We start from the raw sequence: 24801 nt of genomic DNA on the forward strand, positions 1-24801 counted from the left end.
AGAATGGAACTCTTTATTCCAGAAAGCCTCGGAGCATGCGCCCCACGTCAGGCGCAATCGCTCACACGAGCCAGAGTTGCCAGCAGCCCCTACAAGTATAGCCGATCACGCTGTCAGAAGTCCCGTTAAATTCGGCATACTCGTCCAGAGGCAGTAGAGGGAAAAGTACATGTATTTGAAAGTTCGGTTCGAATAGTGACCTTTGTGCTTCGCGTCCACGCGAAGCTGCGCTATTGGATTCTTAGGCTGAATATCCCTCTTTAGAACAGGGCTTTCTCTTATTTATGCACGAGCGTGTCATCTACACAGACGTGGCCATGCCCACTACGGTAGACTCGCACATTGTGTACGCCACGGCCTGGTTCAACGAAACTACTGGACTTCAAGGTCGCCGTCACCCCGTCGGTGTCACTCCGGCCCACAGCACACAAGCTGAACTGCAAGCTATCTGTGACTATCTCGACGCAGCTCTCCAGGAATACCTAACAAGCTCCCCTGTACATCACCATGTGTACACTGACTCACAGGCAGCGTATCGAGCCTGTGCCAATGTGCAGTTCACCTGCCCCGTCACTGAAGTCATTCGCCGCAACGTTATGAAACTCCGGGCATCGGCTAACGGCTTCACACTTCACTGGGTTCCAGCACACTGCGGCATCCCTGGAAATGAGAAAGTGCACCGACTAGCACGCGCACATTTACTCTCCGTGCTAGCTCGGAGCCCCTCCCCACTCGTGGTTACGAGGTCCTTGCCCGTCCCTCAAGAAGAAGCCGATCCCACGGCTGAACGGCAGCTTAGTCAAACGCGCCGGACAGCTTACCTCGTAGCCATAGCCAACCCCCTCCAGATCCCTGCAGTTCCTTCCCGTGAGTTCTCTCGGCGGGAAACTGATCATCCGATGGATTCAGACGGGAACACTGCTCACACCGTTTTTGCTCCACCGTTTTCATCGCCGTGGGGCCGCTCCCAGTGTCCCGAGCACCTGCAGCACTTGCCATACCAGGGCAGACCTACAACATCTAGTGTGGGACTGCCCCCGCTACAGTATTCCCCGGTTCCGTGCCCTCACCAACGTGCGACTTGAACCCTGGCCCACGTCTCTCCAGTCCTGGTCCTGTACCCCACCAAAAGCTCCTGCTGGATACGCTACTAGCTTGTGGCGCGCCCTGCTGCTTTTTCTGTTAGACTCCGCAGCACCAGGCGTTGGCGACCGGCTTTGTGGCGACGCGGAGGACAGTACGGTGGCTATGACTCCAGGCGACCATAGCGTTGCGTCCAGGCCACTGACGCAGTGAATGGCGGCATTATCCTTTCCTACTTTCCCCTTCCCTACCAATCCCCTACTGACCCATCTATCCATAGCAGCGCGCAAGCGCAAGAAAATGAAATAAACGTGTCTTCAATCAATCAATCGTATTTGCAAACACGGGTTTTTATCACAGCGGACTTTCAACCAGAGCACAGCCAATGACTTAGCCCTGTCCAATCGCCACCTGTGGGTGCATGTTACACATCGAGGGCAACGTCATCGTCGTCGTAGTCCGTGGTGGCAAGTGGCTTTTTACTGTAGATTCTCATCGCATTACTAATGCACATCTCACTCATGTGAGGTGCTGGCTTTGGAAATTCTCGTCAGCAAGAAATGCAGTCACTGCTCCCAAGGTTCAGACCTGTGGATTAGCAGCCCGACGCCTTAGTCACTGCCGGAAACTTTGGCGACACTGCTCGCAAGGTGAACAGGATGTACTGTGTCGATCAGTTAGCAAAATTATTCAAGCTAGTTGCCAATTTCCTGTGAGAGAAAACCCCCAAAGCACTTAAAGAACGATTTATAATAGTAGACAAAATTTCTAAGGAATTTTCCAATGATTGTGAAGTCTCGCGCTCCCAGCAGTACACTGAGGTAAAAATGTGGTTGTTCCCTCTTCCATAGGAACCGGTAAAACACGAAAGTGAAATGTGTCTTCACAGGAGCAGTTGAATGTTTATTGTGCACTGATGTGAACTGGCATATCGCTATTTTTTGTCGGTATGGCACCATTATCCGCATTAACGTTAGACATTGGCTTGCACGCGCCGGAGCATTGGGTAAATACGACTGAAGCCACAGGCGCCCGAAAAACATCCGTGCGAACGAAATCAAACGGGTTGTAAGCGAATCGTTTGGTGAGCACACGGCCCGCTCCAGCGAAAGGAGCAGCTGATCGTTTCACGAGCGCGACATCTGCAAGTCGGCTTCTCCGCAGCTAAAGGCCGGCTTCTCCCCGTACACGTACGCGCTTAGGGTGCCTCGATTTACGCTCTAGGCGGTGGCATCAAGGCGCCAACTGTCGGCGCTCGTTAGCGTCATGATGCACTACTTCGTTTGGCCTCTCCTAGATGGCAGCAAATTCTGACACGAAAGATATAAGGCGCCTCCGCCGTCGCATTCACGCGTCTGTTTATAGCGCAGCCTGAAGCGTGTTTCGTACCTGCCGTTGTGGCGAAAGAGTTCGTGGCTAGAATCAAGGTGCAGCCGCATCAATTAAAGTTTTTCTGGCGATATCATTTCCGTGACGGTTATGACGTCAGTTAGATATTCGTGGACCCCGGCATAAAATATTTTCGTTTTAAAAGAGAAAGCGACAGCGCACGGTGTTTTCGTAATTTTGGTATTACTGTCTAGCTACAAACGGCAAAATTCAAGCAACAATAAGCTTTTCTTTACAGGAAAATGATGCCGTTTTTTGTAGTACTTCAAACTCTGCCTTTTTAACAATGGTGAAGCTTCGAACTCAAAGCGAAGTGAACTCAATGACGACAGGATAGCTAGCTATTATATTCAAATGCCATTACCGTATAGCCGCAAAACTCAATGCACAACAAGATAATGTTTTAGCGTAAACAATATACCAGAACTTATCAACTATAATTCTTCAAACTCAGCATGATGCCGCGCATGAAAACTTATCTACAAGCAGGCAAAGTAAAATTGTGTATACTTTCTGATGATACCAGCTTTGTAATAACTCTCAGAGCCACAAACGACAACGTTGGCACAATTTCTTTTCTCTATATCACTTGTTCCAATTCATCATTCGTCATGTCTGTGATCCCGTGCTCCGCAGCCGCACACGTGACGCTGTTTGTGTGATTGTCAATAAACCCTTGCTGAACGTCCATCTCGTATCCTTCAATGATGAAGGCAAGAGGCTTCACGTTGGCTCTTTTCAGCTGCTTTATCATGAGGTAGGCCTGCGAGAAGGGGAAGAGAAAAGCAAGGAAGTATTAGGTGACAATCGCGGCGGCATTCTCGGAAACTTGGCGATCCATAACTTGAGTACGGTTGCTGGAAAAAAACCCAGACGTAAGAGAGATCGGGCAAACTTAGCGCAAGTCCCTTCTTTCCTTGTGTCCGTACTGTTACATTCGGGAAGGTGTCCCCGAAACTGGCCTCCGTCGCCTGCGTCAAGTGTGGTAGCGTGGTGGTTGAGCGGCCAGCAAACTTTGCTGCCTTGGTGATGACGACAAGAAGCCGAAGGCAAATTCTACTGGTTTACTGCACAGCGAGAGATGATCAGTGACGATATAGAAACATCACCCTTACGGGAGAGCTTACGGAAGGACTCGGACAGAGCGACACAGGGATCCGACGCTGTGAATGGAATGCCGTCGGCGCTCGGAAGAACCGCGTATTTATTCCCAAAGCTCTAACGGTCAAACATATTTCCAAGTGCTTTTGCACGCGGCCCTAAAATAGTGTAGACACACACAAACACTCCCGCATTCGTGAGAGCCGGCCGTAGTGGCGCTCGTTGAGTGAGATAGGGGAGAGAGATGTCGGCTGCGGCGTCCGCTTCGCAGGTTCATGAACACTTTTAAATGCGGAGCATTTCTTAGGCTCGCGATGTCACTCGTCGATGTTGTCGGCGCCGTCCACACGCTCACTGCGCATGCGCGTCGCATCGAGGCGCAGGTGCGCGTCTCTCCCCCGCACCCTCCTCGCTCTCAACAACAGGTGCGGCGGTGCGGGGGGAGCGCGTCTGTGGGCGCATGCGTCGTAGCTACCCGTGCGCTGCCTCGCGCTCAACAGTAAAGGCGGCAGCGCGTGTACACGTGATAACGGCGTGGTGGGTGCGTGGAAAGTTCGCGCGCTTGTGTACGGAAGTGTGCGCATGCGCGTCTCTTCCCCGTACTCCTCTCCCTCGAACGCGGGCAACGGGTATATAAGCGGCAGAGCGCGCGTTCAGAATTCAGTCAAGGGCGTCTTTGCGTGGCTTTCGCTTGACTTGACGCTTTGCTTGACGGCACCAAGCAATATATAACGAAAGACTTTAACTTTACACTTCTTGCCTTCACTTCTCCTTCATTCAGTAAATAAGAATAATAAAGACGAAATAACAATTAAGCATTCCCAAACCATACCCAATTACGCAACATTCACGCGATATTAAGCATTCACTCTGCGACGCATTTACTCGAGTTCCGCCCGTGGGAAGACGCGGGCGGGTTTTTTTTTTTTTTAACACGAAAGCGTTTTATGCCCGGGTTCACAAACCTCACCGACGTCATATCGGTCACGAAAATGACATCACCAGAAAGAGTTCAATTGGCGTGGCGGCGCTAGATTTGGAGCCCGCGATCACTCTGGCCGCGACGGGACGGGTGAAACGCCGCTCTGCCGTCTGAGCCACCAAGTCAAGCCCGGATAACAGTACGAACGCGCCTTATGTCCTTCCGTCTAACTTGTCCATTAAGATGATGCTGCCGTCTAGGAGAGGTGAAGCGAATGAGTGCGTCATGACGCTGATGAGCGCCGATAGTTGGCGCCTCAACAGGGCAGCAGGTAGCAGCGGAAGCTGCTGTGTTTATTCGTCCGCCGCCTATGTCGAACGCCGCTCAGCTTGTGGAACGCCGTCGCCGCGTTCCTAAAGTTCAGCTCATCGCAACGCAAGCGTCTGGCGTACACGTCACGGAGGAAGACCAATATAGTCGCACCTTTGCCTAAGCGACCCTCAAGCAGGACGTCGCTCGCCAAGCACCCCCACAAGACAGCTGCCGACACGCAAATCGTGCTCCTTTCGCTGTAGCGCACTGTGACTTGACCAAACGATTCGCTGACAACCTGTTCGTTTTCGTTCTTTGCGAGTGAGCACTTGTGTTGTGCCTCTTTGTGTTATCCTATTCCTTTCTACGCCCTGTGTCACGATGACTTACCAGGTCGTCCAACTTTCAGTATGTTAATGAAATGCAGAAAATTTTTGGGTGAGAACCCTACTTGCAGGCAGTTTTTTTATGGAAGTAGTTCTCACTCGTTGATTCTTAGACGAGGCTGTGTTCATATATCAGAAATGGAGGCGGTATGAAGGGTTAATAAGAAGGAGGGAAAGCATTTTAGTGAGCAAAAAAGAAAACGAAAAATGGAAGGTCTGCATAATTTTCCTGAAACGGATATGTGGCCTGCCTTCTACTTTCAGAATGGCCTGGTCAAATGTGCTCCAACTTTTCCCTCAAGTACCTGAGGAGGCTATTTACAAAGCCGAGCCGCCGTGAAAAGAGGGTCTCCGCACAACAAAATGAAGCTGTGGCGTTAGAGCATGGTTTCGCATTACTGCTCGCACATTAGGTAGCAAAAGTGTCCCTGCAGCCACGCATGCGTCTATGCATGTTCTGTCAAGACGGTTGCCATTGCAGGAAATTCTCGACCCACTATTCTCCGCGTGATGGCTATGCCCGCTACTGCACCACCATTCTCACTGTGATGGTTATGCCGCCATCTGTACCACCGGGCTCTCCAGTAGCGGCGTGCCCGATCATACACGCAGTTTGGCATGGTGGCGTCCCACACTACAATAACCCACTATTTAGGCCGGCAGCAGCTTCCGCTATGCCCGGCATGGCGGATTTCGGAGTTGGGTTTCATTTCATTTCATTTCATATTTATTAGATAATTTTGCGAATTAGAAATATGCAACAAGATATTGGGTAAATACCCGCGGCTAGTTGAGCCCCAGAGAAAGATAGACAGGAGGGAAAACATAAACTAAATTAACATTTCGGCGAAACAGGTGCAATAACTAGTGTACGCAGAGTGTGTAAATACAGGACGCAAAGGATCTCATAAGCCGCGAGTGAAGAAAATAAAAACCAATATCAATCAATACAGTGAGAACAAAATATACACTTTTACACATTTGAGTCTTACACTCGATATTGAGTGTTAAATAAAAAAAGTAACTTTACTGTACTCTTTTCTTCAAATAAATACATTCAGCGTCTATGTACACACAGATACACAGCGACATGTACAGACCTAAGAGCCACAAAAACCGACTACACGGTTTTTCAATAGGGTTTGCGCCTGGGGTTTAAATCGGGTTTGCACAATGCTAAGGTGCGTGTAATCCATTGTCTAATGTTTATGCGTCTAATGGTGCCATACCTACGAAACATAAGTAGCGATGTGCAAGTTGATATCAATGCACAGTAAACATTCGAATGTTCCTGTGAAGGCACAATTCACTGGCGTGTTTTACCGGGTCCTATGAAAGAAGGATCAACCACATTTTTAGATATTTTGCAGCCAACGACGTTGAATCACCGACAGCGAAGCGTCCACCCGCCGGCCGTTCGCAAGCATGTTGTAGCCTATTTGAGGAAGGCAGGTTTTCTTACACAGCCATGGAGCTCTACACAAAGCTTGCAGCACGCGCGAACCGGGCAGCGGCGCGGTGATTCGTAACAGCACTCTGTCACGCCCGTAATTATTCTTGCACTGTAATACTCAAGTTGGGTGCATGGCGTTGAGTAACAGCTTACAGAGTACTGCGGCACCGTGCACTTCACTGCTAGGTGTTGACAACGACTTGGTTCGGCATTTTGGAAGCTGCCGCAATATTTTATCTTCATACATCTAGGTTAGGGTAACTGCTACGCCGTGTAACATATTTACATGCGGTGTAAAATAATCGATGACTGTTTTTGTTAACTTCTTGACAGATCCGCAAAGGCGAAGTCATGGCATAGGTCTCTTTTCACACTGTCACGCAGTGAAGCACGAATCATGGATTTCGTTCAGGGTAACGTCTATGACGGAAGTTGCGTTTAATTAAAAACAAGAAATCTGCGGGCTGCCCTGAGATGCGCTCTGCCCTGAGTTATAAATGGGGGAAGAGGGAGGGGGGTGGCGCACACCAAAGGACTGGCCAGAGGACCAGAGAGATACCATAGGACTGGCTAAAAAGTAGGATGAATTTGATATATAAAGGCAGAGGAGACAAACCCAGTATTGATTCATACAGACCACTCGCACTAACGTCAGTGGTGTATAGATTCGTAATGCAGGCAATAAAATCAGAAATTCAAGTATGGATGGAAGAAAAGGAAATACTTGGGGAATTGCAGAATGGATTTAGACAAGACAGGTGACTGGATGACAATTTGTTCGTGATAACGCAATGCATTGAAATTGCGAAAGCACAGAATAGACCACTATGGATTACGTTCTTGGACATTAAAGGGGCATATGACAACGTAAACAGAGAACGGCTGTGAAAAATGTTGAAACTCCAGGGATTAGATGACGAATTGGTACAGTTCCTTATAGCATTCTATATAGACAATAGAGTGCACCTTACTTGAGAAGGACATATATTCGCCCAGCAGGTCATCATCCATCAGGGTCTGAAACAGGGATGCCCTTTGAGCCTAATACTGTTCATGCTTTACATGGCAGGGTTAGAAAAGAAACTGGAAGAAAGTCAAGTAGGGTTGAGCCTGCCCCATATGCTGCAAGGCGAAGTGGTACAACAGCATATTCCGGGAATGTTATACGCAGAAGACATTGTTCTTTTAGCTGATAACGAAACCGATATGCAGCGGCTAATAAATATTAGCGGCCAGGAAGCCACCGACCTCGGTTTAAATTTCAGTGCAGAAAAATCAGGAATAATGGTTTTAAATGATGCTACCACTGACGTAGTGTCTATCCAGCAAGGTGAATTACCTAGAGTGAAGGAATATAAATATTTTGGAGTGTGGATAAACGAAGGGATAACTATTTAGGAACTCACGAGGAGCAACTTAAGGTTAAGGGAAAGCGAAACGCAGCTATAGTGAAGCATAGAGCTCTGTGGGGGTATAACAAATATGAAGTAGTAAGAGGAATGTGGAAAGGAGTAATGGTTCCGGGTCTCACGTTTGCGAATGCTGTACTCTGCTTAAAATCAGACGTCCTATCAGGCCTTGAAGTAAACCAGAGAACGGTAGGACGTTTGGCCTTAGGCACGCATGGAAAAACAACTAACGAAGCAGTTCAGGGAGATATGGGCTGGGCGTCATTTGAAGTTAGAGAAGCTCAGAGTAAAATATGCTTTGAGATGAGGTTGAGGGCAATGGATCAACGAAGGTGGGCAGCTCAGGTTTTTTGGTACCTATACTTGAAAAGCGTGGACACGCAGTAACTAAGGAAGACTAGAAGGCTAACAATGAAATACGGAAAGAACAGTGGAGAATCCAAAAGAGCCAAGGAATCCAAAAAAGAGGCAAGGCAGATTGAAACGAATAAATGGAGGGAAAAAATGGAAGCTAAAACGTTGTTAGAGATGTACAGGGCTGAGAAATTGAACATCAGAAAGGAAAATTTCTACGATAATTCCCAGGGCAGTGCTTTGCTTTTTGAGGCTAGAGCAGGTTGCCTGAAAACTGAGAGCTTTGTGGGGAAGTATTCACAAAATGATGGGGTATGCGTGGTCTGCGGAAAAGAAACAGAAACTATGCGGCAGATAGTGTTAGAATGTGAGGGTATCCATCCAAATCTACATGAAGAGAATATTGGGCTTCCAGAAGCCCTAGGATTTAAGGGTATCACAGGGGAAGTTAACTTCAAGGCTGTCGAGGGGACGAAAGGAAGATCAGAATGCTGGTGGACGAATAGCAGACAGGGGAATATTGCCTAGGACAGTTACCACCTGTAACAGGGGAAAAAAAGTATTTCGTGCCTAATAAGCTTTAGTGCCTGCCCTAAGCAGCGCTAGTATTAAACCAAGAGTGTAAAACATGGTTATATTAGTCCTTTTTGGTAAGATGACATGTCATCACCCCGTTTCAAAGGGAAAACCAATAGCAATCATCATCATCATCATCGAAATAGCTATACGCTAAGGATCCCCTGGGACGCGGAGGAAACCTGCAAAAAAACACTTCATAAAATAAATTGCATACCTGGCACTCTTTAACAGCGGAGCTGCTGTAGCTGGCCGTAATGTGTAGCGTGTAACGCGTGTGGCGTTTAGCGCGCTAAACATTGCCAATATATTACCAATAAATTGCGAATGAATAATTAAGTGACCAATACATTGCCTAGCGCTGGTGAGCGCGTGCTTCGCGGCGACCGTCGAGCGTCCCCAGCACACGTCCTGGACAACAAAACTGGGTGCGCACTACCGCTTAGAAAATTCCGCTCGAAAAATTTAATCTTGGGAAAATAGGCTATGGTCTAACAGCAGGCGACGTGCGGTAAATGACCGATTCACGGGTTACTACGTACGTTGCTTCTGCTACTCTTGGCGCTACGTGAAGGCTGCAACTCTCGCGGATCCCTTATTTCCTGTAACGTTTGGCAAACGAAAGAATGCGTAGTACTTCCATAAAAGCCCACCGAACGTCCAGAATAAAAAGAAAACACCGGCGCGCAAATCAGGAACGGCAGACTCAAAACTCATCCCACACGATAAAGTACGAACTGACCGATGCAGTGCGCCTTAACTACCAGCAGGCAGGAGTGCTCGGTGGCAAATACTGGGTTAGACAATAGCTCACTCTGGGACCTTTTTAGCCCTGCACATATTATTCGTTTCGTGACTATGCATGAGATCTAGCTATAATATTACTGCGCGAAGAGAAGTCGACACCCGCAAGCGACTTCACGCAGGGCTCGAATCATGCTTCCTTTGAGAATTAAAAAAAGATGTGTACGCTATTTCCGTGGTCGTCCTCGTATCATCTTTCTGCATAGCAAGTTACGCGACAGTATTTAGGCATCTTGGACAACGATAAGTGCCGACGTGCGCGTCGCTAACCCCGGGCTATCATGTATATTGCGGTATCCGGAGATCCGGGAATCCCCCAACATGGCGGAAGCGCACGCTGTTTCCGCAGGAGGGCGCCAGTTTTTGCATAAGGTGTATAGATCGTCAAACCTTCAAAGGTCCGAAATCGCAAACGAAGAATTATTTTTTCGCACTAAGTAAACGCATCTACGAACGATCCAAACTGACACCGGTACGTCGTATATGAGATAAAGATGACTACGTGCACTCATTCATGATCGATGCGTGCATTACCTTACCTACAATCGTTAATCTTTCTGTATTTTCAAGTAACTGTTTCGACGCAGTGAAAGCCCTGTTCCACGCATGCACCCTCTCACGGAAATTTTATTGGAGTTGTTCGGTCGACCAACTCTTCTTTGTGAAAATGCGTTGGATTTTTGACAGGATGCCATCGGTCCGACTAAGAAAGCTTTCGATTAAAAAAAGAATGAGATAGCCGGGCGCAACCAGGCGCTGGTAACAAAACTTAAGAAATCGAAAGGCAAGGTTCGCGCCAGTATTACACCGCTATATTTACTTTTTACTACCTTTCAGCCTTTTTATTTCACATTAACTCTGTATTGCTCAGTTATTCAATCTTTCATAGGAATGAAAAACACTCACAGAACGCTTAATAACAGTGGGCAAAAATTTCCAAGGAATTTTTTAATGATGGCTAAGTCTCGCGCTCCCAGAAGTACACGGAGGTAAAAAATGTGGTTGTTCCCTCTTCCATAGGAACCGGTGAAACACGAAAGTGAAATGTGCCGTCACAGAACCAGTTGAATGTTTATTGTGCATCGATACGAACTTGCACATCGCTATTTATATTTCGTTGGTATGGCACCGTTAGACGCATCAACATTAGACACGCGCCGGAGCCTTGCACGAATCTGATTGAAACCCCAGGCGCTCACAAACCGTACGAACGAAACCGAACGGGTCGTCAGCGAATCGTTTGGGGAAGTCGTAGTACGCCACAGCGAAAGGAGAATGATTTGCGTGTCGGCAGCAGTGTTGTGGGTGTGCTTGGCGAGCGACGCACTTCTGGCGGGTTGCTTAGGCAAAGGTGCTACCCCATTGGCCTTCCTCCATGGCGCGTACTACAGACGCTTGTTCTGTTGCGAGCTCAGCTTGTAGAACGTGGCGGCAGCGTTCCACAAGCTGAGCGGCGTTCGACATAGGCGGTGGATGGATAAACACAGCAGCTTCCGTTGCTAATTACTGCCCTATTGAAGCGCCAACTATCGGCGCTCATTAGCGTCATAATCCAATACACCTCTCCTAGACGGCAGCACCATCTTAATGGACAAGTTAGACGGAAGGACACGAGGCGCGCTTGTACTGTTATCCGGGATTGACTTGCTGGCTCAGTTGGTAGAGCATTTCGCACCTCCCGTTGCGGCCGGAGTGATCGTAGGCTCCAGATCTAGCGCCGCCGCGCCAGAGGAACTTCTTCTGGTGATGCCATTTCCGTGACGGATATGACGTCAGTGAGGTTTGTGTAGCCGGGCATAAAACACTTTTGTGTTAAAAAAAATGTTTCCGCTCAGTTTTTCACATAATGAACGTGCCTCTCCCTGCGCATAGAAGATGTGGTGCCTCAGAGCAGAGAGACGCGTTTATTTAGGCTATCGTGGGCTCACACCGAGATCACGTGACTGCAATTTGCTTTCATCCAAACTAACCTTTCCCTAGTTGCAACAACTTGGCGCCACGTCGTTCATAAGTTGTAGAAGGTAGGCATGACGCTACTTCGGGGATGCTATCATCATCATTACCATTATAATAACACCATACATTATCACTACCACCACCACGATGATCATCAGCTGGTTGAAAATAAGCAACATTCATGGCTAACACATCGAGTATTTTAAGTTACCATAGTTAAAACAATAGCGTGAGTTTACGCGTGAGAAGATTAGGGGAAATTGGCTATTGGGATCACATTTGTGAAGTCATGAACGGGTTTTGCTGCTCCAGCTTTGAGGGTTTAAAAAGAAAGTCGGCCTGTGGAAAGAAAACCATCCCAATATTTTTTTTCATATTTTTTATATTAATTTGTATTACATATAAGTGCTCCTGGCGCACCTTGATATCAGTTTTTAGGCATAACAAAACCTTAAACATTACTTAAATCGTGAAGTTTTACAACACAGAACTATGGCACAAGAATTATATGGGTGGCAAAATTACACCACTTCCGTTGCAACAGAAAAAAATCCCTTTCTGCGTAACAGAATAAAAACCTACCTTTTTCGCCACGGTATGCTGAGTCTCGAAAAAGACGTCTTCTGTGAGGGTGCTGTCATTCCCTCCTTTGTAGCGCCTTGTCATCAAGGAGTAGTAGTGACCTTGAATGTACGCTGGCCGCAGCTTGCATATCTGCGGTAGAAGGTAGGTGTGTGCATGTGCCAAGGCGTGATAGCAGGTCCTCAGCCGCCTTATTTGGACACGAGTAATTGATAAAGCCTGTCTTGATATTCTGCAGCATACAAATTTATCCTGACCTAATTTTGCTCACTTGGACCACCCTTATAAATCTCTAAACCATGCGACTATGATATTGGCCTTCGCAAAATCATATCGTGGATTACGAATTAGCCCCTTTATTCTGCTTAACCCAAAGGCGAAATTAAGCAGCTATAAATTTGTATGCTAGTAGAGATCCCCACTGAACTTAGTAAACACTCGTGCCCCCTAATAAGTCGGCTGAGGATCATATTGTGATTCCCATGCGTTGCCTATTATGCACATATCCTTTACACCCCATTGTTCATTGATTTATGTTTACTTGCTATCGTTTGTTTTGCTATGAAAGTATCAAAATGTGGGGCCAAAAAGTAGAGCTCAAATGGAACCAGAAAACATAAATAACCACTTTCGTATAAGAAGCCCCAAAGAGTCTAATTCGAATACGCAAGCTAGAATAAGGAACACGGTAAAAGAGGGCGGGCTCCAAGCAAACCAACAAAGGACAGTGATTGAATCAGATGTAGCTATCGTTCAACAGGACCAGAAAACCCGCCACTCAAATCTGTCGAGTAGATGTTCTTGCACTTCTGTTTCAGGAAGCAGCCAGTCAACCAGACCAAAGGTGTCTGGTTCACCTTGGTCAGACCAAGTCTGACCAAGGTGTCCGTTCCAGACTGTTACACAGCTGTTTTAGATTCCATTCAATAAAACAGTCCCATTAAGTGGTTAGAACTCCCGAACCACCAGGAAAGCAAGTCGAGCTCAAGCCTGGGTAGAATGGAAGTACCTGAGCGGTATCAAGAGGCACACTGGAGCACAGCGGCTGCGCCGTTGCGTTGTACACGGTGCTGACTGCACATCTGCGGGCCATGAGGGACATGCTGATAGCCACTGTCACATTGCCGCCCGCTGCTATGATTGGCTTGACCACCTCCTCTTCAATAAGTGTCACCTGTATGAGGTGAAAAATGTGGTTGATCCTTCTTTCATAGGAATCGGTAAAAGACGAAAGTGAAATGTGCCTTTACAGGAGCATTCGAATGTTTACTGTGCATTGATATGGACTTCCACATAGCTACTTATGTTTCGTAGGTATCGCACCATTAGACGCATCAACATTAGACACTGGATTACACGCCCCGGAGCCTTGCACGAACCTGATTGAAACGCCAGGCGCTCGCAAACCGTAAGAACGAAACCGAACGGGTCGTCAGCGAATCGTTTGGTGAAGTCACAGTACGCCACGGTGAAAGGAGAATGATTTGCGTGTCGGCAGCAGTTTTGTGGGTGTGCTTGGCGAGCGACGTCCTGCTGGCGGGTCCTTAGGCAAAGGTGCCCCCACATTGGTCCTCCCCCGTGGCGTGTACGCCAGAAGCTTGCGTGGCTATGAGCTGAGCTTGTGGAAGGCGGCGGTGGTGTTCCACAAGCTGAGCGGCGTTCAACATAGGCGGTGGACGGATAAACACACCATATTCCGCTTCTACACGCTGCCTTATCGAGGCGCCAACTATCGGCGCTCATTAGTGCAATGACGCACTATTTCGCTTCACCTCTATTAGACGGCAGCCCTTTCTTAATGGTAAAGTTAGACGGAAAGACATAAGGCGCGTTTGTATACTGCTATCCGGGCTTGACTTCGTGGCTGAGTCGGTCGAACGTTTCACACCTTCCGTTTCGGTCAGAGTGATAGTGGGCTCCAAACGTAGCGCCGCCAGGCCAAATGTATTTTTCTGGTGATGTCATTTCCGTGACGGATATGACGTCGGTGATGTTTGTGTATCCCGGCATAAAACACTTTCGCGTTAAAAAAAAACGTCTTTTTGTTAGTGTTAGTGTATACAACGTTGCACTGTTGAGGGTGTTTAGAACGGTTAGGCGTTAGACTGTTTTGGCTGTTTTAGACTGTTAGTGTATACAATGTCATTCCTCCAATTCAGTTTCATACACGAAGTATAGCCGATGGACATTGTTAAGCTTTCTTGCTCTTTTCTTCTTTCTCGGCAAAAATGGTAGCAAAATGATCCCCGAAACAGCAATCCTTGAATTCCTGAGGTGTTCAAAAGTGTACAGTCGGGGGCACAGTATTCCGGACCGCGCGAGAGCCTGTAGAAAACTGCGGCATCGCACTCTGCACGATGTCTGCTGTATATAGTTATGTAGCGCGCATACCTGTCCTTGCTTGCTCATATTCGCGCAAGTTCTCTCGCTTTCGGCAGCTGCGCTCCGACTGTCACAAAGGCCGGGTTCAGACAGTTGCCGCAACTGTGGTAATAACATTAAACAACGAAGTTATTTCACGTCTCAGCCAACCGAACTGCGTGACACGCCGGCTTTTTACGTCCATACATCAAGATATGGCTTTTGCGTCGGTAGTCTGAACATAGCCTAAGGTGTCATGGAGCGATGCCTTTGTGGGATTCCGTGCCTTCCAATTACATATCTCAGGCCTTGCGTACTTGCCGAATGCGCCGGCTTTCGCGCATGTTTTCCCTGCGTGTTGATCTAGCGCCACCCGCAATGGTCCTGCGATGTTTTTTTTAACCCACTGTATCAGAACGAAAAGAAAACAAAAACATTTCCGAGGGAGTATTTCTTAGAACATGAAGAGTGCATGCGCGAAAGCCGGTGTATTGGCCCGTCTGGCATTTGAATGGTCGTTTCGGCGAAAGGGATGCTACAAAGGCGTCGCCCCTGGGGGGCGTTACCCACAATCCTAGCGTGCCTGCCGAAGCGAAAAAACTTGCATTCCTGCGAGCAAGCAAGGACGCGCATGCGCGCCACGCCGGTCTCGAAAGCAGGCGCCGTGCCTCCAGAGTGCGTAGCGGCAGTTTTCACTCGCGTGTTCCGGAATGCTGTGTCCCCACCTGTAGATATTGCCTTACTCCTGGGGTCGTAGAGAAAATGCACACAGCCGGAAATTTTTCACTGCAAAAAACAAAAAAAAACAGGAGAATATATAATATTAGCAGAATAATAGGAGAATTAAAACAGGAGAAAAACAGGACAACAGGAGAAATAAGAGGCAAGACGTCAGGGCGTAGTGGACGTGTGCCGAGACCTGGAGGCTGGTACATGCAAATGAGTTTTTCTTCAATTTTAGAACAGACCGTTTTAAAAATGGCGCCAATTGCTGCCTTCAAACTGCTCCTCCAGACTCAGTTCATAACTGCGCCTCATGCGGTGCCGATCTCTCGTGGGTTACGTGCTCATCACGGTAAGCGTGAACCGTTCGTCGATGGGAAGTTCCACAAGCGATCGCGTCGCAAGCGAGACGCACGAAGCACGCGGCGAATGCAAGGCCCATAAGGTATCTACTTGGAAGTGTGTGCCAGCCGCAACAAGTGCAGTTTCAGATCGCCATCTACTGGGCAAGCAGTGGCCTTAATGCGGTGCAGTTTGCTACGTTTCAGCTAATACAAAATCGTTAGATATTTCTGCAGTCGCATGGTTATAGCCGCCATAGCCATTCCCAGCCCGTTATTGGAAACCGCATTATAATGGCAAAGCAATAATTAAATCCGTAGATCTCAAACCTGCCCTCGTCTTTAAAAATGACCAGCAAAATACCCAAAGGATGACACAGAAAATGAATATCGGCTAAGAAGCCAAATTTTTTAAGCTCATGTCTACGAAGCTAAACAGTTTAATGGGAAAGAAAACTGTGTAAATTTATGTCTGGCAGCCGAACCCCGGGTTTTCGAAACGTGAGACAAGCGCCCGTTCCAAGCACCATGGTGGAGTCATTAATCTCGCTGACAAAACCAGTACCTAAGAATGCCCCCTGGAACTTTACTTAAATGCGTGTGTCAGAAACATCTACTAAGGATACGTTATCAATTAGAGCAAGCTAATCATGGAAGTATCAGTGGGGCGAGTTGCAAAGACAGTTCCCACGAAAAATCCACAAAACGCCCGCTTTGCTTGGCGTGCACAATCAAGCCATCATGCGGCACGCACTGCTATCTGCGATCGTACAAAGGAGTACCAAGAAGGAGTGCGTGAGCCACATAGACGAAAGAATATTGTATTGATTAAATTTTACGGCCAAAATTATGGCTTATGGCCTAAGTGGGAGAAAGGAGAGTGGGATAAAACGGAGTGTACATGCAGGCATAGGAAACGCCGAAAGAAAAAAGGATTTAGATGATAATGGGGGCTTTACCATTGGTAACTAATACTTACATATTCACTACATCATGATCATAAGGAGCGCTTGGTAACCTTGCAATATGGCATTCTAGCCTGCAGCAACACGTAGTTTCAACGTAGGCTCGCCTTCACAAACTCATGAAGTTAAAGATGCCTTTACTCACAGTTGGATAACCGTCGCTGCGTGAAACGCCAGTGCTGCGTGTACATGTCCGCACGAATACCATGAGCCTGGGAAGCTCGCGGAAGAACAGCTCAGCTAGTGATACAAAAAACAAAGTCTTCGTGGAAAACGAGAATTAATCGTGCCTCAGGGAGAATAATATGTGTGACATTCAGCCAAAGTAACCCTGATATTCCTTCCTAAAATAAGCCGCTGATTTGTTTTACGATGTCATTAGTCATGGGTAATGAAAAGTGTACGCAGCAGTGTGTCTGCATGCTCATCGCTGATATCTCGCTGCCTCTGCCGTCAAACAGAGATTGGAAAAATGAAAACTCTTGTGAAAACTTTACAGATAATTATCATCGCTGCATCGATGAAATCGCCATCACAGGTGACCGTTATCGAGTCGGAGACTCCCGCTCGAGCTGATTCGTCTTCTTCATATCGCCTTCTAGTAAACAGAACCACCGCAATACCATCGGGACCTCGCGGCCCTTGTTCTTTCCTCTTGTTTTGCATCCCCTATTCCTGATGTGGTTGTGAAGCGAAACAACTTCCCCCCGCTTCCGTTCGAAACCGCGAATGTACGTATACCATCGGAACCTGCGTAGATGGGGTTTTGTATTCGAGGTATATGTCGCTCATACATGCTTCGCTTGGAGATGTCACGTGCAGGTCCAATTTCGGTTTAATGGTCGGTTTCGCTAGCGCCTGATTGAAATAAAAGTTTATTCCATCCATCTATCCATCCATCCATCCATCCACCCGTCCATCCATTTGTGTGTGTGTGTGTGTGTGTGTGTGTGTGTGTGTGTGTGTGTGTGTGTGTGTGTGTGTGTGTGTGTGTGTGTGTGTGTGTGTGTGTGTGTGTGTGTGTGTGTGTGTGTGTGTGTGTGTGTGTGTGTGTGTGTGTGTGTGTGTGTGTGTGTGTGTGTGTGTGTGTGTGTGTGTGTGTGTGTGTGTGTGTGTGTGTGTGTGTGTGTGTGTGTGTGTGTGTGTGTGTGTGTGTGTGTGTGTGTGTGTGTGTGTGTGTGTGTGTGTGTGTGTGTGTGTGTGTGTGTGTGTGTGTGTGTGTGTGTGTGTGTGTGTGTGTGTGTGTGTGTGTGTGTGTGTGTGTGTGTGTGTGTGTGTGTGTGTGTGTGTGTGTGTGTGTGTGTGTGTGTGTGTGTGTGTGTGTGTGTGTGTGTGTGTGTGTGTGTGTGTGTGTGTGTGTGTGTGTGTGTGTGTGTGTGTGTGTGTGTGTGTGTGTGTGTGTGTGTGTGTGTGTGTGTGTGTGTGTGTGTGTGTGTGTGTGTGTGTGTGTGTGTGTGTGTGTGTGTGTGTGTGTGTGTGTGTGTGTGTGTGTGTGTGTGTGTGTGTGTGTGTGTGTGTGTGTGTGTGTGTGTGTGTGTGTGTGTGTGTGTGTGTGTGTGTGTGTGTGTGTGTGTGTGTGTGTGTGTGTGTGTGTGTGTGTGTGTGTGTGTGTGTGTGTGTGTGTGTGTGTGTGTGTGTGTGTGTGTGTGTGTGTGTGTGTGTGTGTGTGTGTGTGTGTGTGTGTGTGTGTGTGTGTGTGTGTGTGTGTGTGTGTGTGTGTGTGTGTGTGTGTGTGTGTGTGTGTGTGTGTGTGTGTGTGTGTGTGTGTGTGTGTGTGTGTGTGTGTGTGTGTGTGTGTGTGTGTGTGTGTGTGTGTGTGTGTGTGTGTGTGTGTGTGTGTGTGTGTGTGTGTGTGTGTGTGTGTGTGTGTGTGTGTGTGTGTGTGTGTGTGTGTGTGTGTGTGTGTGTGTGTGTGTGTGTGTGTGTGTGTGTGTGTGTGTGTGTGTGTGTGTGTGTGTGTGTGTGTGTGTGTGTGTGTGTGTGTGTGTGTGTGTGTGTGTGTGTGTGTGTGTGTGTGTGTGTGTGTGTGTGTGTGTGTGTGTGTGTGTGTGTGTGTGTGTGTGTGTGTGTGTGTGTGTGTGTGTGTGTGTGTGTGTGTGTGTGTGTGTGTGTGTGTGTGTGTGTGTGTGTGTGTGTGTGTGTGTGTGTGTGTGTGTGTGTGTGTGTGTGTGTGTGTGTGTGTGTGTGTGTGTGTGTGTGTGTGTGTGTGTGTGTGTGTGTGTGTGTGTGTGTGTGTGTGTGTGTGTGTGTGTGTGTGTGTGTGTGTGTGTGTGTGTGTGTGTGTGTGTGTGTGTGTGTGTGTGTGTGTGTGTGTGTGTGTGTGTGTGTGTGTGTGTGTGTGTGTGTGTGTGTGTGTGTGTGTGTGTGTGTGTGTGTGTGTGTGTGTGTGTGTGTGTGTGTGTGTGTGTGTGTGTGTGTGTGTGTGTGTGTGTGTGTGTGTGTGTGTGTGTGTGTGTGTGTGTGTGTGTGTGTGTGTGTGTGTGTGTGTGTGTGTGTGTGTGTGTGTGTGTGTGTGTGTGTGTGTGTGTGTGTGTGTGTGTGTGTGTGTGTGTGTGTGTGTGTGTGTGTGTGTGTGTGTGTGTGTGTGTGTGTGTGTGTGTGTGTGTGTGTGTGTGTGTGTGTGTGTGTGTGTGTGTGTGTGTGTGTGTGTGTGTGTGTGTGTGTGTGTGTGTGTGTGTGTGTGTGTGTGTGTGTGTGTGTGTGTGTGTGTGTGTGTGTGTGTGTGTGTGTGTGTGTGTGTGTGTGTGTGTGTGTGTGTGTGTGTGTGTGTGTGTGTGTGTGTGTGTGTGTGTGTGTGTGTGTGTGTGTGTGTGTGTGTGTGTGTGTGTGTGTGTGTGTGTGTGTGTGTGTGTGTGTGTGTGTGTGTGTGTGTGTGTGTGTGTTATAGCTCCGACCGGTTAAGTTACGCAGCGTTATTTCGCACAACGGGGAAAGTCAAACTCACAAGCGGCTTTTCTTTCATTTGGTCGAGGTAAAAGTTGGGGTAGTATGGATTCGTGAAGATGCTGGTCCGTCCCGAAACTTGGTATACCATGGTCATGGAATCTAGCCTGTGAAAGGGAAGTTATCGTCAATTCAAACATTTTTCTTTTATTTTCTCTAATTGAAGTAGGTTATTACATGCACACTTAGCCTTCATTTTCTGCACTCAAATGAATGAAGCTAAGTATGATTAGCTGTATTAGTAGCCATCCAGCATTAGTAAAGGATATCTGCTAATACAGATTGAAAACTGCTACACCTGCCCATCCAGATGATAAAAAGCCTTTTGCGAAAAGGGGTCGTAAAGTTTCCAAATGCCTATTTTTTCTGTTCTAAGAATTTACGATGGTACTGATGGAGGGTAAACGGGCACTAACACATAAAAAAGCAAACAAGACACGCCTCGAAATAATTGTTAATTTACACAAGTTTTCAAATGATTGGAGATTTAAATTTTCACTTTTTCGCGTGTATGTAACCAGTGCTCAGTTTAGGGAACCTTAGTGACGACTTCGCGATAATATACTCCATACGAAGGTTTTCACCTCGCAACGGGAGCTCAGTCACTGTGCCGTATCGAGCGTAGTGTTATTTATCTTAGTCCCTCACCACTGCGCTAAACAGACCTGGAGGTCGCTTTAACTTAGCCCCAAAATTGCGGAACGCAATAGTGTTATCGGGCCCAGTCCTAATAACATTATCATTCGCAGTCACTTTTTTGATTCACCAAATGACGTCGTAGTTACGAGACAACAATCCTTTGTTTGTACGCCGCCCGCCAGCTTTGACAACTTTCCGCTCTTGTTCGCGCGTCGCCTGTTGGGGCAGTGGTTTGCGATCCAGGGACTTTCAGTGGCCGCCGCAAGGTGGCGCCTCGAGATTTTCTGCTCAGGGAAATTTTTCGCTCGCTGGCCGGCTTTTCTGCGACACTGAGCGCTTGATGCAACGCATTCAATATAAAACACGACACTGCGACGATATCAACAATCAACGCAGGGAAAGAAGCTCTAGAAAATAGATCATGCTTTTTATAAAAAAGTGTTCTTCGCTGAAAACTGCATCAGTCCGTAAATTTATTCAGCCATTTCTTGGTTAATTCAATCGCCATGCATTTCTCCAGTTCCATGCATTTCCTGACAGCATTCTACCATGTACATCCTTTGGTCTTTAATACGTTACATTCATACCCCACCCCTTGCCGGAACTGCGGAACTTTTCAATCCCTCACTTGCACATTTCAAACCTTCCCTTCATTCTGTAGGCGATATTGGCGGTATCGTGAAAAAAAAACTGTTAGAAAATGCCCTGCTTCTTTTTAAGCTGACAATCCGTATTAAAAATCTGGCGTGTTTTGGCGACTCTGTAAAAAAAGTAAGATAGAGAACGAACACATTTTGTACTGGTTGTTATATCACTCTTGCTCCGCTAATTGTGAAATACACCTGCTACTTGTTTCAACTTTTTGAAACTTAATTAAATGTTTGGAGAACGTAGCCTACAAGCGCATCGAGTACTTGGGTTAGGGGGTCGCAAAGTACCTCTGTTAAAAGTGACTCCTCTCAGAAACGGAAGGCGTGTATGCTGCGAAGAGCAAATAGCGCAGTGCCATTCTGCGCTAGCGATAACGGTAGCTTTGGCAGTGCTCGCAGACGCGAAGGAAAGAGTGACATCGTTTGTCGGAAGTGTTGCCGACTCCCTTGAATACACGTGGTAAAAGCGTTTTGGCAAAGTGGTAAGTGATCGCTCACGAAGCAGCGGGAAAGTAACTTTATAATTGTGTATTTCGGTATGGCATATCGTAGCTATCCGCAGTCTTCGTTGCCGTCTCCGACTGCACAGGCAGAGCAGGCGGCCATGGTACGTTCCCAACGTATTTTGTTCAATTTTATTTTAAAGCATTCACCAGAGCAGATGACTACCAATGATGGGACCATCTTGTTAACAACAGCGTGTTTTCACAAAACACTTGGCTCTAATCGCGTTAGCCACACAGTACCGAGAACCGCACTCGTTACTGCACCGCTCACCTGCCGACTTCGATCATGAAGTTTGTCAGTGCCTGAGTGCTGCCCGAGTACTTGTCGTAGCGAATAAGCCCGTGGTACTCGTCCAGTTCGTCGGACATGAGCTGCATCAATCAAGGTTAGGACCGGTGAACACTTGCCATCTGCTGAATGGAACGCCAAGCAAGACACGTTGCATGTCTTGTTGGTTCATTGGGTTAATATGCAGGTATCCAGCACAGGGTGTACCGAGCGACTGAACACCCGAAGGTGCTCACCCTGGTAGGGAAGTTTGTATTTTATCGACGCACAACGTGAGAATCAAGGAGCGTCCGTTGGAGTTTGAACATACCCTGGACGACAAGGTCTTACAGTTATCTTCCCGCGAGCCCCACGTCTCTCTGAGTAAAGGGGCGAGGGTCCGACTTTTTCTTGGCATCAACTCAGGCTGTAGACGTAGGACGTCACGACTCAAGCTATTCAAGCTGTCACCCGTGCTGACCACCAACACCCATTCTAACATTGCTAACGAAAGCGCTATCGTTTCGGCGAAAGCGCCCCAAACCTACCCATAACTATTCACAAAAAAGCAACATGAGAAAATGTCCTACCAAAGGCTGTTCAGTAGATGCGAACCATATTGTCACAGACTTTGGCCACCTTCCCGAGAAACTTACACGGAGCATAACCGCATATCCACGTGGCCAATCTGTCCCTATCTGGGTATGGGCTCCGGTGGAAAAACGCTGCTCGATGACCAATGGAATGAAGAGAAGGTAGACGAAGTCCAAATTGCCGCTGGACTAGGTTTGCGACATCAACCCGCTCTGTGCCGGTGACTACGTTGTCTTTTGTAAATATACCTTCTTCCTGACAACCTATCTATGCGTTGTCACGTCACAATATATTTACCGAATATTGTGAAGGTGCCGCGACTGATAACCTTTTGCCTTGGGGGCTCGTCGCATGCAGACCTATCATCTAGCTGCTCTTGAGACTTGGGGAACGCGTGCGGTACGGACATTCCCGGGGAGCACGGGGCGCAGCTTGCCACCACAGTTCCGTCGGCCCTCTGCTCCGGTATTCCATCGATGAGCCTAATCATCTCGATCTCTGGTGTGTTCTTGAATTCCTCGCTCCCAATATCATTGTCATGGCCTACCATCAGTGTGTAGTTAGTATACTTGATTTGGATGTGGCAGAAATTCTGACCGTGGTGTTTTGCCCTGCCGCATCCTGCCTTTGTCGGTCTCCACGAACAACGACCCCAACGGCAAGCCAGAGCTCTCAAAGTCTGTTTGCTGAGAGCGGATCGCTGCGGGGTGAGGAATAAGCAGAGCGTGGACATTAACCCCACAAACTAGTACTAGTCATAAAGAGGAACCTGGATTCTTCAACGGAGGAGGAAACTTCCTTTATGCGTGCATCTTCCATGGCTCTCCTTTCTTGTTTTTCCGCAACGGAACATTATGGGCGCAGTTGTCCTCCTTCCTGCATTGTAGTGTCGCGTTTCAGCCGGGGATGCCATGACGCTCTACTTCCTCCATCTTAATTTCCTTCACCGCGTGTCCTATGGCGTCTTCCCGCCTTCCTTATCCCTCCCTGGATCCAGGCTGTAAGGTCCACTCATGAGGTTAGTGGCCGGGCGCCCCGGCCTCGCGCGTGAAAGGATGGATCCCCGCCGCTCGGTCTAGCGGCAGAGCTCTGCCGACTACGCTGTGTCTGTCGTCAATTCTCTGCGGCGCGTTCGGGAGACGGCTTGTCTGGATGGAGGAATGCCGCGGGAATAGTCCCCTTTAAGAATGCAGACGGCCCCGCCAAGTTCCGAGGATTGTTGACGTAGCGGACAACGAAGGAGTCATTATCGTCGTCGGACCGCATGGCAGCGGCGGCTTCTCCGCGAGATCCCTTTGTTGCGCGCCAGCATAGGAACGGCTGCTTTTCGGTAGCCGCCGCTATTCATCCCCACACTTCAGAGGCACGTGTACTCACCGCCGCGTGCTTGCTCGCTCGCGCGCAGGCTTTTGACCCAGCGCAGGTGGCGGCGCCCGATTGAATATTCGGCAAATGGCTGAGTGACAGCTGTCTACGCGAATTTGGGACCTCCCTTACGCGTGTACGAAAGCTAGAGGAGCGTCCGCGATAGCGAGTAATACCGAGTTGTTATAAGGCCGAACTAAGCCGCTAAACAGCGTTCTTGTCGGAGCTCTCGGCTAGGCAGTTCCCGGCGAGACCAGGAGTCTCGACCGCTGTAGCTACGTTGGGATTTGTGAGCACCCTAAGCGAGAGGTAGACTTGAGGATCGCGTCGGAAGTTTAGGGTGCAGCTGTGTACCGGGCAACTAGACGGGTCCTGCGGCGGGAACAGAGTCCCAGCCGTCGTTTCTCGAGCGGTTTGTGTACGCTCCGAACATAGCAGAGTTAGACGAAGATTGAGACACTCGAGTGATTTGTACGCACTTAGAGCTAGCGTCTAACTGCATTTTGAAGATTTTCCCTTTTGTTACTCATGCATCCAGTTTCTACAATGTAAATAGTTAGATATAAACTCTTTGTCTTCCTTTATCGAATACAAACGCCTCAAGTTCTGCAATTATGCCACCATCTCCGAGAACTTCAACACCATCGCCCTGCGGCCCTCCTGCCAAATCAACCGGAGCCCGGGCGATTGAGTTCCTGATCGGCACCGGACTTCGGGAAAACGAACATCAACAATCCTTACTCAGGCCCACATTCCTGTAACTCCTCATGTCCTCAATCACGAGGACATACACGGAATATTCAGTCCCCCCATTGAGTGGGCCGCACTGGGCAGTCTTGTGCGTAAGCGTTCTGAATAAGCAGCGTGGGAAAACCACGCGGGCAGCTAAGCAACCGCGCTGACGCATACCTTCGCCTGCTGTAAAAGGGCGGCCAAGTCTGCCTCGACAACCAAGGGCCACCTTAGCGCCAATCCCTGCGCCTTGTTTTCGACGAGGTTTTTTCGAAGGCCGCGCAGGATTTGGGGCAGCGAAGCCCGGGTCGTCTGGCGCAAAAGGCTTCCATTGTGCGACAGGATGATCGTGCGGACGGCTTTCCTCAAGTGGGCGAAAAGCGGCGT

The 24801-nt window shown here is 48.2% G+C and overlaps 1 protein-coding gene across 1 annotated transcript; it reads right to left on the reverse strand.

The window, feature by feature from the left end:
* Positions 1-3052: 3052 nt before the first annotated feature.
* LOC144146300 (uncharacterized) lies at positions 3053-24801 on the reverse strand. The gene is made up of 6 exons (XM_077678261.1): positions 24592-24801; positions 21727-21827; positions 19662-19767; positions 13337-13501; positions 12328-12459; positions 3053-3235 (listed from the first exon to the last, which is right to left on the reverse strand). The coding sequence occupies exons 2-6, from the start codon at positions 21822-21824 to the stop codon at positions 3053-3055; spliced, it is 684 nt and encodes a 227-aa protein (XP_077534387.1). The 5' UTR covers positions 21825-21827; positions 24592-24801.

Source organism: Haemaphysalis longicornis, unplaced genomic scaffold (assembly GCF_048455015.1).
Source record: "Haemaphysalis longicornis isolate Haplotype H1 unplaced genomic scaffold, Haemaphysalis longicornis Haplotype H1 scaffold_7, whole genome shotgun sequence".
NCBI lineage: Eukaryota > Metazoa > Arthropoda > Arachnida > Ixodida > Ixodidae > Haemaphysalis > Haemaphysalis longicornis.